Below are 19,779 nucleotides of genomic sequence, written 5' to 3' on the forward strand. Positions count from 1 at the left end.
GAACTTAGCACTGTCTTCTGGCATGTGTGAGGAACTTAACACTTGTTCAACATTAGCAGAGGGGCAAAAGGTCTCCTTTTAGCTGAGCTCACAGGGGGAATATTCCCTCTGGGGAACTGCAGAACAAGAAGAAAGTGGGTGAGGAGGGCAATATTTTTCCTATTAGATCTGAGCTATGCGCTACTTTCAGCTACACTTTTGTTGTTCCATGAACAACAGTGACTTAAGAATGCAGGCTTTTCTGTTTATATACAACTTGATTTCCCCAGACCAGCTCTACGCTGTTGGGCCCCTATCTCCCCATGCTCTCCCTTCCCTTCCTCACTTCACCCTATTCTACCCCACCTTCCTCTCAGCCCCAGCTCCCCAAGACTTCTCTTTTGTTGTTGTTCTACTGGGAGCAGGGAGGGTGGAGTCCTCTTACTGAGGCTTTTCCTCCCCTCCCTCCAGCCCTCAGACTGGGCTCCACCCTACTAGTTTGTCAGCTGGCTTTCAAGAAAAGAAGGAGGAGAGGCAAGAGGATGAAGAGGAGGAAGAGGGAAAGGGAAAAACAGTGTTTCTTGGGCCCTGACACCTGGGTTATCTGCATATTTCTTAGCTGTTGTTCATTGGGTCCCTGCTTAATTTAACTGTTACATCCCTCATCTGACTCTGGTTATAAAGAGGAAAGCACAGGCTGCTACTTCAAGCAGACAGTCTCAAGCCTTCGGGTTTGATAGAAGGAGTTGAAGGTATTGCAGGTCGCTGTTTGGTTTATTTCTTAAGGAAGCTAATACAAAGGAGAGTCTGTGTTGCTTCCTGGAAGGAGAGGGAAACTGATCTCAATTTCTACTTCTCCATACGTGTTCCCCCATACCCTTTCCTGTGACTTACATGGCCACTTGCTGATTATTGATGTGTCAAAAGGCAAAGAATATAAAGGAAAAGTCCTGCCTTTGCAATTAGCTGTGATATATAAAACATATATATATATATATATACACTCAATAAGTGTATATATGTATACACATATGGCTTAGAACAGTTTGGCACATAGTTAATGGTCAATAACTATTATTATTGTTAATAATAATACCTGGCACTCAGGTTACAGAGATGATAACATCTTGTGCCTAACTTCAGGGTCTTTATAGTCTAGTGTGGGCAAGCAATTATATCAACAAATATGTGCCCTGAGGTAGAGAAGGGCACAGAGGAAGCGATGGTTAGTTCTGCCTGAAGGAATTAAGTAAGGAGGGGAGATGATCTTGAATTAGTCCTTTCAAGGAGGTAGACAGAGAGCTTAGGCCATTTGAGAAAGAGAAAGAAAAGTGAGCCAAAGCATAGAGGATGGAAATAACCTGGCATTCTCAGGGATATTTAATACAGGTAAGGCCCAGGAAATCAGCAAAAGCTCTGCTGCCTGAGAGGTAGGCAGGGTCCAGATCACAGCAGATTAAAGGATGAGTCCCAGAGTGTTGCCTTGGATGTTGGGGTACATGGTGATGTCATTCAGGTGAACTACAGGAGGAATAACCGAGTTTGGGGTGGAATAAGAAGAGATGAGACGATTAGAGATTCTGGCAGCAATATCAAGTGAGTGGGCATATACGTGTTGGGAGGTACTGGGCTGTGAACCTCAGTTTTCTTATTTTTAAAAGGGGGCTTGGGAATTCCCTGGTGGCCAAAAAAATAAAGGAGGGGCTTGGAGAATATAATAGCACCTATTCTCCAGGGTTGTTATCAGGAATAAATGAGAAATGATGAATGTAAAAACACCTGGCCTAGTGACTTGCCCATATTAGGTGCTGAATACACAGTAGCTATTATTATTTCTCCTGTCTCTCTGCTCCCTCCCTCTCTCTGCTTTGTTTCTTCTCTCTTCTTTCCTCCCCTTTAAAAGAACTGTGGTAGGAAAGAGGCACTGAAAAAGGCCTGTGGTTGCCTGTGACTTCCTGGCCTCCTATTAAATGGTTTAGAGAGGGACTTTCAAGCAAGGGCAAAGAAATCCTGGAAATGTGGCTGATTTGCTATGGATTCAGCTCCACAGGGATCTTCCACAATGCCTGGAAGAGAGGTCATCTCAGGGGTTTGAGGACTCTATTCTTAGAGGTCTGGTATTTGGGACACTAAAAAGAATCTTTCAGTATTCACAGTTCCTTCATCTCCTCCTTCTTCCCCTCCCACCCTTTCACCCTCACCTTCTTCCCTTATATCTTGCTAGAAAATGCCCCCAGTTCCATTCTTCTTTGCTCTTAGTCTCCTCCCTGAGAAGATACTGTGACTTCGTTGTCCTTGCTAGTGTCACAGTGTTACCATGCAGAGCTAGGACTGTAAATATTTTTCAGTTGCCAGCTTTCTTGCTTTTCCCCTTCCCTATTCCTCCCTTCCTATACAGCCCCCACCCCCAATTCCCACATCCCTTTCACCCTCCCTCAGCTTAACACGCAAACGGATAGGTGACCAAACGGTGTGCTTGCAAGCCTCTTTAAGAATAAGGAGCTGAATTTGTTTGAGTTGTACCTGCTGCTTCTGGAGACTGCCGCCAGGGAAAAGACCAGAGCTCTCCACACTGGGCCCCGCCCCCCCCCCCCCCCTCTCCCTCCTTGGTCTCAGCGCCCCCCTTCTCCACCTCCTTCCTCTCTTCACTCTCCTCTAGTGTCCGCCTGTTCCTTTTAAGTAACTCCACCCTCAGGATAGTCACACCACTTCTCTGGTTCTAGCCGGGCAGGAGGCAAGTCACCCCACCCACTCGGGTTGCCCAGCTAGCACTGTCGGTACTGACCCTCATGAACGTGAGGTCCCCAGTGGGGCAACTAGGTGCACCCAAGAAACCTCGCTCTAGAGTACTCGCACAAGTTCTTGACGTTTTTTGCTAAAGCCCCTGTCCTAGACTGGGGTGCCCCTATGTGTTTCCACCAATCGTAGGCATTTGCCCCTCCCTTCTTTCTTTTTAGGAAGGCTTTGGAGTGTGCAGCAGCAACAACGGCAGTAAAGGGATCTTTTTGTGGTATATTCTCCTGGGTTCCTGTCTTGAAGGAGTCCTCCGCCTCAACTTTGTATTCAAGTAGTGCTTTGGGGTTTGGGCTGGTTTTCTTAGCTCTTAGCCCCGGCACTCTCCTCAAGGGTGTGTGGAGTTCAGAGGATGGGTGGAGAGTGGGTTTGGCCGGAACTGAATTGGTAGAGGTGAAAGGGGAACGGAGGATCCTCAACCTTGGCCACTTGGGCCCAGCGAACCCACTTTATTTTTAGCCGAGGAAAAGAGCTAAAAGAGCATTGCAGCAAGGGGAAGATTCTTTTTAGGAAGTCGGTTTTTCTGGCTCCCCAATTTGGGGTTGGATGCTTGAGAGCTTTGTTTCCCTTGTTTCGAGGGTGGTCCAGCTGGGTCTGAATCGACTCTGTCGGCTCTGGCCCTCCTCCTCATTTCCAGCCAGGAGAAAAAGAGGAGGTGGGGGGCCGAGAAAGAGAAGGCAAGAGCGAGCCGCCTGGCGCGCTGTCAGACAGGGGCGGGTGTGAGGGAAACAGCTGTCTTGCGATCAGGAGTATGAGCCTCTCAGAGGACCGCATGAGCTCCGGACACTTCAGGAGTCTCCAGCTAGTGACATGGGCGGTAAGTGACTCCGGAATTAGAACCTACCCAATCCCATCTCCTCCCTCTAGATTCTATCCCCCATCCCACCCCCACTCCTCACTTCTATAGGTTTTAGTAGAGGGAGTGCGGCGGGGGCTGTGGGGAGAGAAGGGTACAAACATTATGTGGAATTAAGTGAAACTCAAGGGAAAATGACTTTGCTAAAGGGCTGAGCAAAGAGGGGTTCGGAATGGGAGGAGTACTTTGGGGAGCCTCGTAGGAGAAATGAAGAGGGGCACGAATGGATGGATTTGTTTAATTTAATCCGCCCTGGTTTGGTGCTTTCATTTTTCCTTCAGGGGTAAGGTTTGTCTTGACTTAACCCCACACAGCCAAAGTTGCTACCAGAGAGAACGGGATTCGGAAGGCCAACGTTCCAAGGTAAACCCCCTAAATAGTAGCAGGTACCTAGATATGCTTCTAAAAGGAAGAAGAGCAGGGGCTTAAGGTTTGAGCCGAGGCTATTGAAAGGCGAGGCCCTGAAGGCAGCCGCCAGGGAGGAGCTGCTTTGGGCGTGCCGGCTCTTTAAGGAGGGGCTGGGCATGGTTGGAGAAGAAAGCATAGGCCCTGCCCTGGCTCTTTAAAACGTGGCTAAGGCGGTTGGTTTGTCTGTGTAGGTGGAAGATTGGGCCGAATTGCTGGGATTGCTAGAGAGTATCGATTTGCAATGGTCACTTAGAAGAGCTGCCTTTTTGTGGGCTTTTTATGTTTAACTCTAAGAATTTGGGGAAAAATAAATCACAAAATAAATAAAACTTATTCTTTGGAAAAATAAATACAAACAGATGGTCAAGGGAACGATCCTTTATTTCCTTTTGTTCTGTCTACATTGTAAAGAAAAGCGTTTATTAAGCAGCAGTCTGATGGCACTCAATGTGATAATAACTAGGCAAAGAGAATAATCTCCAAATTTGGATTTGAAGCTGATGGAGACTATGATGGTTGGGGTAACAGGCAGATCTGCTTTGAAATCCTAATGCCACCACTTACTAGCTGTGTGATCCTAGGCATTGCTTTTCTCTACTAGAGAATGTGGAGTAATAATCTTAAAGATATTTGGGTAGATTAAATACCTTAGTGTATGTGACGGAGGCTGCCACTCCATGTATATCGTAGTTTCACTTCCTTTTCCTACTCTGTTTGAGACTCTTTCTTTGGAGCACCGCTGATAGAATTAGTGTTTTGCTGTCCTTAAAACACCTTCCAGGGGGTGAAAGGAGACCTTGGAATATTGAATTAGCTTGCCCAAAGTCTGAAGCTAGAACATAGGTTTTGCTTGCTACTGGTTTAACATTGTTCCCACTGGACTTTAGCACCTCTGAGAGAAAGGGACACTAGCCTGCCTTTCCCCTCATTCTTTGGACAACTTAACTAGGATGATATAACCAACAGGACCTTTGGACAACAGAAATCAGTGACTTACAAATGACCTCATCCCATTCTTCAGATTTTTGGGGGGCACCCTTATATATGAAGGTTTTTCATTTTTGGTGACTGTTGGGAACACAGAGAATGGGCTGGGAACAGTGTCTTCAGGTTGGTTTGGGGGGCAGACAGGCAGAAAACATAGGAAGGGAAGAAATATAAACTCAAAAGTAAAAGTGATAGGTGAATCTAGTCCATCCTCAAGACCGGACTAGTTAATGACTCTATTTTCAGAGCTCTGGGGAGCCATAGGTACCTCTCATTAGGGCTTTCAGGATACATTGGAAAGAAAACTGGGGAAAAAACATGAACTAGATTACCACTACCATTGCTTCAACTCCCCCCAACCCCTATCATCCTAGTCTATGCATTTCTGAAATGGGGCCCTTGTTGGTTCAGTTAATTGAATTCCAATAACCAAGTCACCAAGCCTAGTCTAGTCATCTTTCACCTCTCCAGATTGTGTGTATCTGGTGGTGAGGGAGACCAACCTTTTCTCATTCTGGCAGTGGCATTATTATTATGTAACACATTTATATATTCACCCTTGCCTTGAGTCAGTTCTAGTTTATTGTCTCACTTACACTGATGAATAATAAGATTGCCTTTGGATATATAATTCATTTAGCAAATATGTGTTGGCATACTGTGTCAGGCACTGATAAAATTGTTAAAAACTCATTTTCTATTCCTCCATCTTAAATGACTTCTTTTTGCCTACCCTCCCATTTAAACCTCAATCTTCCTTCAAGTCCTATTTTAGTCCTTAGCCCCCACATAAAGCTTTCCTTATCTCCTCAGCTATTCCTTAGAAATTGTACATCACTGTCTGTTCTGCTCAGTGGATACTTATAAGTGAACTGCTTTGTAATGTACTTGTTTTTATGATTTTTTCCTTAAAACAGTATTTATAATATTCCTCTCATTATTAATCCCAAATCAAATGCCATTTGTATGAAAATTTACCTGATCCTTGCATATAGAAATAAACTCTTTTGAGTTTCCGTATCACTTTACCCACATTATCTGGAACCTACACAACTCTCTTCCCTGTATTTTGGTCATTTCTGTACATATCTAAGCCCTTACCCCGTTTCTAGACAGAAAGGTGCTTGAGGATATTACTATGATTGTATCTTCAAAGTACTTACCCAATTAACTTTCCCATGTAAACACGGGGTACATATATTATAGATGATCTTCTAAGATATAGCTCCAAAATGTCATGTTTTTGTCAGTGAAGGAAAACTTGATTGGGATGATTGACCTAGATGATCATCTAGTACAGTTGTCATCTCATTACTAAGTAGAGTGTGAATGAATAACATTGTCATATCAGGTTCATTAGTTTATGCAAAGATGATGTGAACCCTTGTCTGATGTACTTTCTGATTCTCATATAATAATGTGTTCAATTCAGGTTGTATACCTGAAGTTGGGTTTTTGTTGTATTTATTGTCCCCAACTCAGCTTTATCATCTAGCCTCAGTTTTCTCACATCTAAAATAATACAGTATTTGTGATTATAAATAATGTAAGTAAAACATTGGACTCCGTACCTAACTTCTAATACATATTTCTTAAGTGGAGGGTCTCACAATTTTGTTACTTAGAGTAGTTTATTTTATTTAAACATTGTTTGGTTTTTGGGAAAAAGGAAGGTAATTCAGTGAGACAGCAATCTGGATTTAAAAGTCTGTAACAAGCTTGACGCTTTGTATAAAAAATTAAAGATATCTGTGTACTTAGACAAAATAGATGTAATGTGGGCAAAGCAACTCTGGAAGTATTAAACACTTTAAATTAAGGAACTATAACCTAACTCTAGAGCCAAATCCAGGTATTTGATACCAATCCAGGTATCAAATCACTAGCATTTTGATATTTTGTTGTAACCTCAAACTCATCATTTCTAAAAGAGAACCCAACATTACCCCTAGAGTATTCCCCCACCTCTCATTCAAGACTTCTCCTTTTCATTTACCTGGTCCCGCAATTTACCATCATCATAATCTTGGTGAAGTCATTTAAACTCTGAATTTGAGTTTTTTCATCTTTGCACTGAGGATAATAATAGAAACTACCTCATAGGGTTGCAGTAAGGAATAAATGTGCTAATTTTGTAAAGCACTTAGAAGAATGCATGATAGTGTAGTAAGAAATGGGGAAACATAGTTGTTGTGGTTCCCATATTCCATGCTCAAAATGCTGGCATCAACCTCTTCCTCAGTTTCCCTGTCTACTTGGTTGCCAAGGGCTATGTTTTTTTTTTCCCTTTGTATCTGGCATCAGTTCCTTTCTTTTTATTCTAATTACCACCACTTTAATTTAGTCCAGAGGTACAACTAATTAGCCAACAGGCCAAATACAGCCTACGCATGTGTTTTGTTCCCCCTAAATTGATAAAACTTTCATTTAAAAATGAATTTTAAATTAATAATGCATTATACATCCCTCAAAATTTGAAATATACAAAGTGATATACAATGAAGAGTCTCCCTCCTAGTCTTGTCCCCTAGTTGCCTCAGGCAACTAAAGTTATCTGTTTATTGGAAATTCTTCCACAGACTTTTTTTTTTTTTTGCGGTATGTGGGCCTCTCACTGTTGTGGCCTCTCCCGTTGCGGAGCACAGGCTCCGGATGTGCAGGCTCAGTGGCCATGGCCCACGGGCCCAGCCACTCCGTGACATGTGGGATCTTACCGAACTGGGGCACGAACCCGTGTCCCCTGCATCGGCAGGTGGACTCTCAACCACTGTGCCACCAGGGAAGCCCCTTCCACAGGCATTTTATGCATATCAAACAAATGAGTATTTTTTCTCCCCCTTTCCTTTTATACACAGATAGTAACACTCTCTGCATATTGTTCTACACCTTGCTTTGTCTACTTAAAAATATACTTTGGAGACCTTTCCATATCTGTATGTAAATAAATATCTCATTCTCTTGTGTGACTGCATAGTTTCTCACTACATGGATGAGCCACAATTTATTTAAACAGTTTTCTATTGAATGCCATTTAAGATATTTACAAACTTTTGCAGTGTTGTTTGTAATAACAATAAAAACTTTATAAGTATGTGTATTAGTCTGCTAGGACTGCCATAACAAAACACTATATAGACTGGGTCGCTTAAACAACAGAAATTTATTTTCTTACAGTTCTGGGGGCTGGAAGTCAAAGATCAGGGTACCAGCATGATCAGACTCTGGTGAGGGCCCTCTTCCTGGCTTTCAGATGGCTGCCTTCTCCCTGTGTGCTCATATGACCTCTTCTTTGTGCTCCTGGAGCAAGAGAGTGAGCTCCCTGATGTCTCTTCTTATAAGGACACTAATCCCATTGGAGGAAGACCCTACCCTTATGACCTCATTTAACCTTAATTACTTCCGTAAAAGCCTTATCTCCAAATACAGTCACACTGGGGGTTGGGAGTTCAATATATGAATTTGGGGAGGGACACAATTCAGTTTGTAGCAGTAGGTCAATTTGCCCAGACCCACACTTTTTAAAAATGGTTGATTGCCAACATTTGAAAAATCATACTTTGAAGGGTGTTGCCAACCTGCGCTTGAGAGGGGAAAGTTATTTCCACCTGGAGTATACCTAAATGTTAGATTGGCCTCAGATTGACAGAATTGTCAATTTATTAATGAAGCATGACTTGTTTTGAACAAGACAAGCTGGGTCAAGCATTTGAAGATGCTTTTGAAGTACTGAGGCAACATTCAACTGGTGATCTTCAGTACTCCTCAGATTACAAAAATTACCTGGCTTTCATCAACCACTGTTCTCATGTCAGAGGAAATTCCAACAGCTATGGTGTGCTGCCCACAGAGGAACCAGTCTACAATTGGAGAACAGTAATAAACAGTGCTGTGGACCTCTATTTTGAAAGAAATATTCATCAGTTTCTGTAGAACATCCCTGAAAACCAGCTGGTGCAACCTACTCTTCTCCAGCAAAAGGGAGGAAAAGGCAGGAAGAAGCTCTGACTGTTTGAATACCTTCATGAATCCCTGTGTAATCCCGAGATGGGTCTTGTATTCAATGGATAGATCAAACCAAAGGCATCTTTCAGTTTGTATCAAAAAACAAAGAAAAACTTCCCCAAATTTGGGGGAAAAGAAAAGGCAACCAGAAGACCATGACTTACCAGAAAATGGCCAGAGCACTGAGGAATTATGGAAGAAGTGGGGAAGTCATCAAAATCCGGAGAAAGTTAACTTACCAATTCAGTAAGGCCATTCTCCAAAGACTGTCTCCATTTTATTTCTTGGAAGAAGAGATCTTCTACTCACAGTATGTTCAACCTGATCAAGGATACCTCAGTTTAAATAACTGGAATGCATATTATAATTATACATTCGCCACTTACCATGATCTAAGTCACCCCGATTGCTAAATATACTCTTAATATCAAAATTTTCTGGCATCAGAAATCCCTACAAGTTTTAGGATTTTTCTCTGAAAGCAAATACTGAAAAACAAAACAAAAAAACCCAAACTTAATTATTGCTATCTTTTATGAAGTAGCATATAATCTATACTACCTTGGTGAAAAATTTTGCCAGTGAACAACTTTAAAATGATCAAGTCCCATTTGAAAATATAGACTAAATGTCCTTCCTTTTACTATTGTCTATGTAATACTTCCTTCTAGATTAATAATGCTAGTGGAGAGGCTTTGATTTACATATTGATGTAAACATTATTTTCCTGTCATACACACAGACAAAAAAAATCATTCTAACATGTATCCAACAGCTTTTGCAACAAAACAAAAAATGATTGCCTGTGATAGTGTTCCTGTTAAATTACATTCATGGCTTTAAAAATTTCAGTGACTAAAACTAGAACTACTATATGATCCAGCAATTCCACTCCTGGGTATACATCCAAAGAAAATGAAAACACTAATTTTAAAAGATATATGCACCCCAATGTTCACAGCTGCATTTTTTTTTTTGGCCACACTGCTCAACTTGCAGGATCTCAGTTCCCCAACCAGGGATTGAACCCAGGTCTCTGCAGTGGAAGTGCAGAATCCTAACCACTAGACTACCAGGGAACTCCCATAGCAGCATTATTTATAATAGCCAAGATATGGAAGCAACCTAAGTGTCCACCAACAGATGAATGGATAAAGAAGACGTGGTATATGTACACAATGGAGTACTACGCAGCCATAAAAAAGAGTGAAATTTTGTCATTTGCAACAACATGGATGGACCTGGAGGGTATTATGCTTAGTGAAATAAGTCAGGGAGAGAAAGACAAATACTGTATGTTATCATTTATATGTGGAATCTAAAAATTGAAACAAACGAATATAACAAAATAGAAACAGACTTAAAGATATAGAGAACAAATTAGTTACCAGTGAGGGGAAGGAAGGAGGGAGAGGGCAAGATAGGGGTGGAGGATTAAATGGTACAGACTACTATGTATAAAATAAATAAGATACAAGTATGTAATGTACAGCACAGGGAATATAGCCAATATTTTATAATAGCTTTGAATAGAGTATAATCTAGAAAATTATTGAATCACTATGTAGTACACCTAAAACTAATATAATATTGTACATCTGAAACTAATATTGTAAATCAACTATATTTCTATAAAATAAATAAATAAAAAGTAAAAACTTTTAAAAAATTAAAAATCATACTTTACTTAAAACTCTAGAATTCCAGCTTCTCTTAAATAATCAGAAGATACCAACCCGTATTCCCCCTTGTCAACAATTGCCTGGAGTTGGTGAACTGCTTCCTCCTTTCCCTTTTAGACAGGACATGTGTTCTCAGTTCACCATATTTCCTATCTGGCCTAGGTGATCTTAACCTGCCTGACCCCTCTAGGTATTGAGTTTGTGACACCTATGTAAGCTCTTACCATGATACACATAAAGTATTCCAATAGTTTCTAGTTCTACCTTGGTTCTTTGGCCTTCTCTATTCTGTAGACCACTGCCTGAATATGTCATCTAAAACACATTTTAAAAATTATGCCACTTTCCTTTGCTCCACAATCATTTACTGGGTGCCTACAAAGTTCCAGGCATTATGCTAGAAGCTGGGGTTAGAGTAGTGAACAATTTAGATGGGACCCTTGCCTTCACAGAGTGTATAGTCTACTCTTCCTCTCTTCTGGATTTCCTTTCTGTCTCTTCTTGACCAAGCTTAGTTCCTCAAGGCTGACCTCACCACAGACCATTTCTTTGGAATTTTTTCTGACTATTCTACTTTCAGTTATCTCCTCTTGTAATTAGTGTTCCTAGCTTCAAATCATAATTAATCACTTTAGCATCTATTATCTTGTAATATTTAGTTGTTATTGTTTTATGCATAGTTATGTCTCACTACATAGACTTGGCAGCTCAGATCTCTACAGGGCCCAATAAAATGACAGAAGCATGTCCTGTATAAAGGGGGCAGCCATTTATCAACTCCAGGTAATTTTTCTCTTGTGCCAATGTAGATTCCATGTTGTAAGATCTCTCAACTTTTTCAGAAATGAAATTTTTTTAAAAATATTTATTTATTTATTTGGCTGTGTCGGGTCTTAGTTGTGGCATGCGGGATCTTTTGTTTTGGTGTGCAGGCTCTTAGTTGCGGTGTGTGGGCTTCTCTCTAGTTGTGGCACATGGGCTCAGTAGTTGCAGCGCACAGGCTCCAGAGCACGAGGGCTCAGTAGCTGTGGCACATGGGCTCTCTAGTTGTGGCGCACGGGCTCTAGAGCATGTGGGCTTAGTTGCCCCGAGGCATGTGGGATCTTAGTTCCCTGACCAGGGATCTTACCCATGTCCCCTGCATTGGAAGGTAGATTCTTAACCACTGGGCCACCAGGGAGGTCCCAAGAAATGGAGTTTTTTAAAATAGAAATCTGCTTTTAAAGGAGAATGTAAAAAAAGAGAAAAGAATATATATATATATAAAGAATATATATATAATATATATATAACTGAATCAGTTTGCTGTACACCTGAGACTAACACAACATTGTAAATCAACTATATTTCAATTAAAAATTAAAAATAAATAAATAAATAAATATAGGGGTGAGGGAAAATAAAAGATTATCAGCTAATTTGATTTTATTTTTTTAACATCACAGTGAGAACCAGGCCAGCATCCGCAGTGGGCTGCCAATTTTCTCTATCTGACCTACACTGCAAAACTCCCAGAATGTAGAGACCAGGTGGAAGCTTGGTACTATCTGCTCCCCCTCTTGTATATATACACAGTATCTACTACAGCGTTGGCTATTTAATAAGTTATCTATAAAGACTTGGTTATCATCAGTAAGTTCCTCTTTAAGTCAACTGTAATCTCCAATAATAATATAGCAGTTCTGTTTTCTCCTAATACCTAACATGTGCCTTTGAAGGCAATTATCAGGACAGCCTTCCTTTCCCTTACTTCCTTTTTTCCAAATGTAACCATCCAAATTCCTTGACCTAGCTCCATTTTTTTCTTTTAAAAAATTATCATTTATTTCTCTAGAGTTTCTTTCATTCTTTTCTGCAATTCTCTTCCATTTCATTTCCCTTGAAATACAAACACAGACAAGGTACAATATCCTCAGAAAGGTCTTCACAATACTGAAGAGAGACTTAACTTTTATTTATTTGAGGCTGATTATTCCAGCTCTGTTGTCTCTTTCTGTGCTGTCAATGATTTAGCTGTTTCATCTTCAATTAGAATAAGAATGTGTGATATGAATCTATTCATTTTCTTTTTTAAAAAACTAGTTCTGATAAATATGTACAATATAGCTCCTCCAGTTTTTTGTAGCGAGATCCTAGAATCAATATGGAGCCTTGAAAATAACAATAATGATTATTGTTATTGGTACCTTCATTTACATGACCTCTGTAGGTCCTATAAATTGAGATGGTCCAGGATTCTTAAAAGACTTGGTGCTCTTGAGCCAGGTAGCTCAGGCAGTGAGTGGAGAGACCATTCAAAAGAGAAAGTCTCTGCCCTTAAGCACTGTACTAAGCATGAGCAAAGACCACTGTGTTGTACATTCGTTTTGGTTGCTGGAATGGCACCATGTTTAATTTGTTGGAGGAGACTGTTGCATGAAACAATAGTATAAAGTAATGAAGTGGATTGCATGAGATTTTACATGATGGTGCAGAGCAGTGAGCTTGTATTGCTGTGGCTTTTTGTCCTTTTTCTAAACCAATGCCTCAGTGCCAAGCTGGAGCTCTGTATTCCTAGAGGTTTTGTCTGATGATTAACATCACAGTTAGTGGGAATCTTTTAATATTCTTTTCAGATGTTCAATAGTAGAGCATACTGCTAATGTATAAAAAATATCCAGTATTATTATTTTCAACATCATCAAACTATTTCAAAGTGCAGGATAGTAGCAATTACTTTAAGGGAGAAAAAGAGTGTTGCTATCAGACATCATCCCTGGATTCAAATCCCAGTAATTTACCAGCTATGTGACCTTGAGATTACTTAATTTCTCTGAGTCTGTATTTATTCATGTGCATAATGGAATCAACAGTAGTACCTACCTCACAGAGATTGTGAAAATTAAATATGTCCCTTTGGAAATGCCATAGGAATGAAATAATATCTGGGATTTACCTATAAGTAGCCATTGAGGTGGAGAAGTGAGTCGGGAGTACAAATGAAACAAGATTTTCCATGAGCTGAAAATCACTGAAACTGGGAATAGGTGGGAACAGGTACGTGGGATTCATCTTTACTTTTGTACGCATTTGTGATCATACAAAATAAAAAGTTTTTTTTTTAATGCTGTAGGAGTGAACTCAGTTTTGCCTAATGGTTTGTGGAGAACTTAATTGTCTTTCTTGATATCAGCTTCACAGATTAAGCAGAAACTTGGAAAACTATAGCTCTTTCATAGATGTCCTCTGTCGTATATCATAGAGTGTTATGGAAGAGATCTGAAAAGGGCTAAGTAGTTTACTCAAAATGACATTCCTAGATAACAGTGAACTAGAACCCAGGTCTCCAGCTCCTAGGTAAAAGATTTTCCCATTGTTCATGCTGCTTTCTTTAACTATAGCACTTTTAACATAAGTTCTATCAGTTTCTTGCATGTAAGATTATTTTAAAAAAATAAATTTACCTGTTTGATGGAAGACAAGGGAACTAGTTCTAGAAATCTGAGGTTAATTTATACAATACTTTTAAATCTGTTCTTTCAGTTGATCCTCTCAATGATCCTGTGAGGTTCACAGTGACCTTGTGAGCAAGAATTATTTCTACTGTCTGTATTAAGTGATGGGACTTGTCCAAAGTTATTCAACAATTTGGTAATTAAACTAGAACTAAAACTCAGGCCTAGAGTTCATTGAACCTCAAATCCACTAGTTTTAGACATTTATAATAATTCTCTTTAGCTTTCTTCTTTTCCAGAATCAAGAATCTTAATCTCTAGCACATTCCAGGGTGATTTTTCTTTCATGCATATTTGGATTTCTCTGTGGAAAAGAAAATGGAGCTTAACATCAGCATCTGGGGGGAATGAAAGTGGCTGAAAGCACTGGAAGGTTTGCAGATGATCCTGTAGATCATGAACTCATGTGAGAATGGAGATAAACATATAAAAATTCATAAGATTAGGTATTGTTATTGTGAGTGGTTTGGATCTTTAAAATGTGACTGTATGTATTGTACATATTTTTATGTACTTTAGTTTTGGATTTTCTGACAAAAGTATTCCTAAAAACTTATATGGAGATTTCACATTTACACCTTATAAAGAAATTTTATATGTGTTATCACGATGGTCTTCATAACAACCCTCTGAGGGGTAGGGCCAAGCTGATATATCTCTATTTTGCAGATGAGAAAACTGAGGCATGGAAAAGTCAAATGGCTTGCCCAAAGTCATACAGCTCTTTTCTGGTGTTTCTTATCACCTTATCTTTTTATTACCTCACATTACTTCACTGCTTCAAGCTTAGCTGGCTATTGTATAATGATGCAATACTGTTTCTTTCTTTCACGTGGTATGTGCTGTCAGTCTTCAGTTTTTTTGTGGTAATATGTTATTTCCTCTTAAATTCATGTTGTTGTTTTTTTTAAACATTTCAGTTGCCCCTACTGAAATCTCGCTCAGGAAAGCTGAGAAAACAAGCTGCAGGCATTTCTTGTCTTGGAGCCACTTCTGAGTACCTGCTCTGGTGGTGATTCCTATACTTTGGACTAAGTACCTCAGACACCCTCCAGATTTTGTGTATGTTGAGTCTCTTGAATAGAAAACTCATAGTGAGCTACCTGCTGAGATGCCACAAGTGGAGATTCTTTGAGTTTGGGTTGTCCAGTCGTTCCTATGGTGATAGGTATGACCCTGTTTGGAAGAAATGAGAGGAAATGGAGGATCTTGCAATCTCCTTTTATTAAGTATTTATTTTTCTAGCAACCATTTACCCCCCCCCATTATGTAACCTTCAAGCAGAGGTTGGCAGATCTCACTGGCACCCAGGTCATGGAGCATTATAGCTTCATTATAGCTCTAGACTGCTGAGGTTCATATCTCAGTTCTACCATTTACTAGCTGGGTGATTTGGGGATAAGCTACCTCATCTTTCTGTCTCAGTTTCCTCATTTTAAAAATGGGGAAATAATGTGCCCATTCCTAGAATTATGAGGATTAAATGAGCTAATATAAGTATTTGTTCTTTTAGCAGCACTGTACCTAGCACATAGTAAGTACTCAGTGACTGTTGGTAATTATTGTTCTTTTATCACCATTCTATTGTTAATGTCATGCTCAGAGTAGCCTCAATCTTGAAGGTTTTCCCAGAGACCCATTGTAAAACTCTCTATTCCCCTGGAAGTTATACAATTAAACTGTCTGAAAATATATGTGTATCTAGTTGTCCTTTAGTTACCTTTTTCTAACATAAAAGACATAAGAAATACTATTTTAAAAATACCTGGGGCTTCCCTGGTGGCACAGTGGTTGAGAGTCCGCCTGCTGATGCAGGGGACACGGGTTTGTGCCCCAGTCCGGGAAGATCCCGCATGCCGCGGAGCGGCTAGGCCCGAGACCCATGGCTGCTGAGCCTGCGCGTCCGGAGCCTGTGCTCCGCAATGGGAAAGGCCACGACAGTGAGAGGCCCGCATACCAAAAAATAAAAATAAATAAATAAAAATAAAAAATAAAAAAAAATAAAAATACCTATAATCTCAAAACCCTAAAACATTGATTTTCATTTTTCGAGCAATTCCAGAATTTCTTATGGGTCAGAGGCTGAAAGTGCATGATTTCTCAAGATCTTCCAAAATAATTGACTTGTTGTCCTTAAACTTGTTTTTCTTTTAGCAAGCAGTTTTCTAGAAATAAGGTGCTCACCAGATTTGGGATATTAGAAAGTAGTTTGGGAGCACTGTAATTTGAGTTAGAGGATAAGAGTTCCGTTTCTGACTCCATCACTGCTAAAATATGTGACCTTGGTCCTCCAAATTCATTATCTGTAAAATGGGAATGATATATGAAAGCTGTCCATTTCCCTATTGTAAAGCTATGTAGTTGCACATGAGGGATTATTATTTGTATTGTCAACATGCTCTGTCTTGTTAACTACTAGGTACCTTCATAGGTCAGTGTCAGGATTCCCAAAGCTTTGCTTTCTTTTGTATTGATAGTTGTAGGCTCCAGTGACTCTGCTCTGCTTCCCGCCTTATAGACTTAACTTCTCACTTCATCCCTAGACACTTTTTTCCTCCTCAGTGCTGGCCAAAGAGTGGGATGTGTTCTTACTAGTCAGTCACCTGCTCCTGTCCCTTGGAGGCACTGTTCACTTTCATAAAACAAGCAGCTCACTGTGGAAAACAGTGGGTAACAAAATAAACTTCGAACATGACAAAGGTAGTATAATCTTATGAAATTTCTATGGTCATGGTCCCTGAAGCATCATTTGTGAGGTTCTACATATATGAGATGTTGACCTGCTGTGGATAGGGCTCAGTCCTCGCTCTCGCCTCCTTTATTTCCTCCTCCAGTACTCCCTTCCTTAGAAGAAGGACCAAAAAGTCCAGCTTCTAGACCTTTTTTGGGTTTTTTTGGCAATGCCACTCGGCATGTGGGATCTTAGTTCCCCAACCAGGGATTGAACCCCGTGGCCCCACCACCACCACCGCCCTGCAATGGAAGCACGGAGGCTTAACTACTAGACTGCCAGGAAAGTCCAAGAAAGTCCAGCTTCTAGACACAAAGGCTTGAAGAGCCAATTCAAGCAGAATAATGGTTATTATCTTAAGTAGGTAACTTGCATTTCTGAAGCTCTCCTGCCTGTGTGATTCACATCTCAGTGGCCCAGGACATACCCTAACCCCTTTTGGGTATTTCCTGACCAATTATCTCACAGTTTCTGAGCAGCTGTCTAGTCTCAGACACTTAGAATAGCAACTCCAACTCTAGAGGAAAGCAAAAGGTTTATAAAGCACTTTAAAAAAAAACCCTGAGCTTTCTTTAACTGTTCTGTAAGCCCTAATTTCCTTCTGTTTTACATTTTGTCTGGCAAAATATTAAAGTAAACATTTTTTTAAAAAAGAGAAGCTTATACACCTTCCTGATAGCTTTCCCTTTACTCATTTTTTACCAACATTTAAAGTGTTATCCTGGGTTATCTAATGGCTATTCCAATTGGCTGTTCTATGGAGAGTACGTTAACCAGAAATGGCTGAGACATTCCTAATTGCCAGCTATCCTCCTTGTGCAATTTGACTAAAATATTTGTGATATGGGTGGGACAAAAGTATTTTTCAGACTCCTTGATTATTGCTATTAAATAATATTATTTTATATTATAATATTTTGCCAGTAAATAACCACTCTTATTCCCATGATCATTCATTCACTGGACATTAGCACATTGTATGGAGGAAGTACTCTGCTAAAAGAAAGGGATACAGAGAAGAACAAGACGAGGTAACTATTGTGGAGCTCACCTTATGGTAAGGGAAACAGACAATGCCTGTGTGCCAGGTACTGTTTTAAACATTTGAACACATATTAAATTGATAAATCCTATGAGCTGGTACTATTATTATTCCCATTTTACAGTTAAGGGAACAAAGGAAAACTTGCCCAAAATCTTATTGTTAAGAAGTTGCAGAACCAGGATATGACCCTAGGCAATGTGATATATGGACTAGAAGGGGAAGTGGCTGCGAGTTGAAGGTCTAGGTTTAAGAGATATTTCTGAAGTAGAATTTATGCTGCTGATAACCAATTGGCTGGAGATGGAGAGAGAAGGGTCAAAGGTGACTGACCCTCAGTCACTGAGACTGAGAATGTGTTGATAGTGGTGCTAAACAATTTAGATTGTAAATATAGGAGGTGGAGAAGGTTTGTAAGCACGTTGACTATAAACAACCTGTCTGATTCCTAGGAGCTATTCTGGGCCAGAGAGAAAGAGAGATTCTGGCCATCAACAATAATAATTGTGGTGGTGATAACAATAGCTAATTATATTGAAAACTTTTTATATGCCAAGAACTATTTTAAGTGAGTTTACATGTACTAATCCATAGAATCCTCTCATTTACCCTATTAAATCAATGTCATTTCCCCTACCTCTACGCAGGTAGAGAAACTGAGGTTCACAGGGGCTAAACATCTTGTCAAAGTCACTCTGCTCCCTCAACCTTGTTGTTTCATAATCCATAGGAATTGAGGAAGACCAGATAGGAGAGGGCTCTTGTAAGTTGTCCTGGCTAGAAATAACAAGGCTTGGTTGAACCCACGTCCCCTGCATTGGAAGGTGGATTCTTAACCACTGAACCACCACCAGGGAAGTCCCCTCCCCTCCTTCTTAAAATCAGAAAAGGCTGCCCTCTCTGGCATCTCATACTTCACAGTTAATTACACTTCAAACATCTCTCATACATAACCTCTCTAATTTTCTTTTATTCTTTCCCACTCTTGTCCAACTCCTGTACTTGAGAAAACACACTTCATTTTCCTTTTCTGTCATTCATCAAAAACTTTCAGAAATGTATTGAACACCTACCATGTGCCAGACACTATTCTAAGACCTTGAAATACATCACTGAAAAAACAATCAAAGATGAAAATCTCTGACTTCAAAGAGCTTACAGTCTAATGGAAATTAGAGTTTTCTGCATCTGACTTCTAGTGTGCTTATGCCTTACTATGCTTCTTCCTTCATTAACCCCAACCCCTACCCCTAAAAAGGCTTCATAGAAGCCTTAGGAAGCTGCAGAGAACAATTTTAAATCTTTTAATTTTAAGTTGAGGCTTAGAAAAAAAATGCCTTGACAAAGATTATAGAATATAATTCCTGGGCATCTAACTCCCAGGTCAGTGCTCTCTGCTATACTTGCTGACTCTCCATGTCTGGTTGACCCAGATCTAAAACTGATAACAATGTGCCTAGTATAAACTCTGACACGTAGTAATATGCATAAATATTTAGTGAATGATGAATGTATATGTGAGCAGTTCTACTCATATACTTAGATCGAAGAAAAGAAATTGTTTTGAGATAAAATTGGAGATATTTTAGAGTGTCAGAATTCTCCAAATTCTTTGATTGTGGCTCAGAAATTTTCCTCATAATCTCAATAGAAGATTCATTGTGTGTTATTGCCTATCTAATTATCTAATTAGAACTGGTTTCCTCAATTCCTGACAGTTAATAAATAAAGGAATTATTTATAAGTTTATCTTTTACTTTTTTGTGTGACTGTATTATAATTTGTATCCTTGCAGGTTGTTCATT

The 19,779-nt window shown here is 39.9% G+C and overlaps 1 protein-coding gene, 1 non-coding gene and 1 pseudogene across 3 annotated transcripts in view; 2 read left to right on the forward strand and 1 right to left on the reverse strand.

Annotated features, from left to right (window-relative positions):
* Nucleotides 1-2,718: 2,718 nt before the first annotated feature.
* Nucleotides 2,719-19,779, forward strand: part of KLF8 (Kruppel like factor 8) — a 65,346-nt gene continuing 48,285 nt past the window's right edge. Inside the window, exons 1-2 of one of the 2 annotated variants that reach the window (XM_029241001.1) lie at nucleotides 2,719-2,989; nucleotides 3,410-3,589. In XM_029241001.1, coding sequence (XP_029096834.1) covers nucleotides 3,583-3,589 — 7 coding nt within the window. In that variant the 5' untranslated portion in view covers nucleotides 2,719-2,989; nucleotides 3,410-3,582. Of the gene's footprint in view, nucleotides 2,990-3,409; nucleotides 3,590-19,779 lie in introns of those variants that run through there. The other variant, XM_029240999.1, reaches the window with a different exon arrangement.
* LOC114906295 lies at nucleotides 8,693-9,438 on the forward strand (annotated as a pseudogene).
* TRNAG-UCC lies at nucleotides 10,033-10,104 on the reverse strand. Its single transcript has one exon. It is a non-coding gene; the product is annotated as a tRNA-Gly (tRNA).

Source organism: Monodon monoceros, unplaced genomic scaffold, assembly GCF_005190385.1.
Source record: "Monodon monoceros isolate NGI ecotype Baffin Bay Population unplaced genomic scaffold, NGI_Narwhal_1 Super_Scaffold_22, whole genome shotgun sequence".
Classification (NCBI taxonomy): Eukaryota; Metazoa; Chordata; class Mammalia; order Artiodactyla; family Monodontidae; genus Monodon; species Monodon monoceros.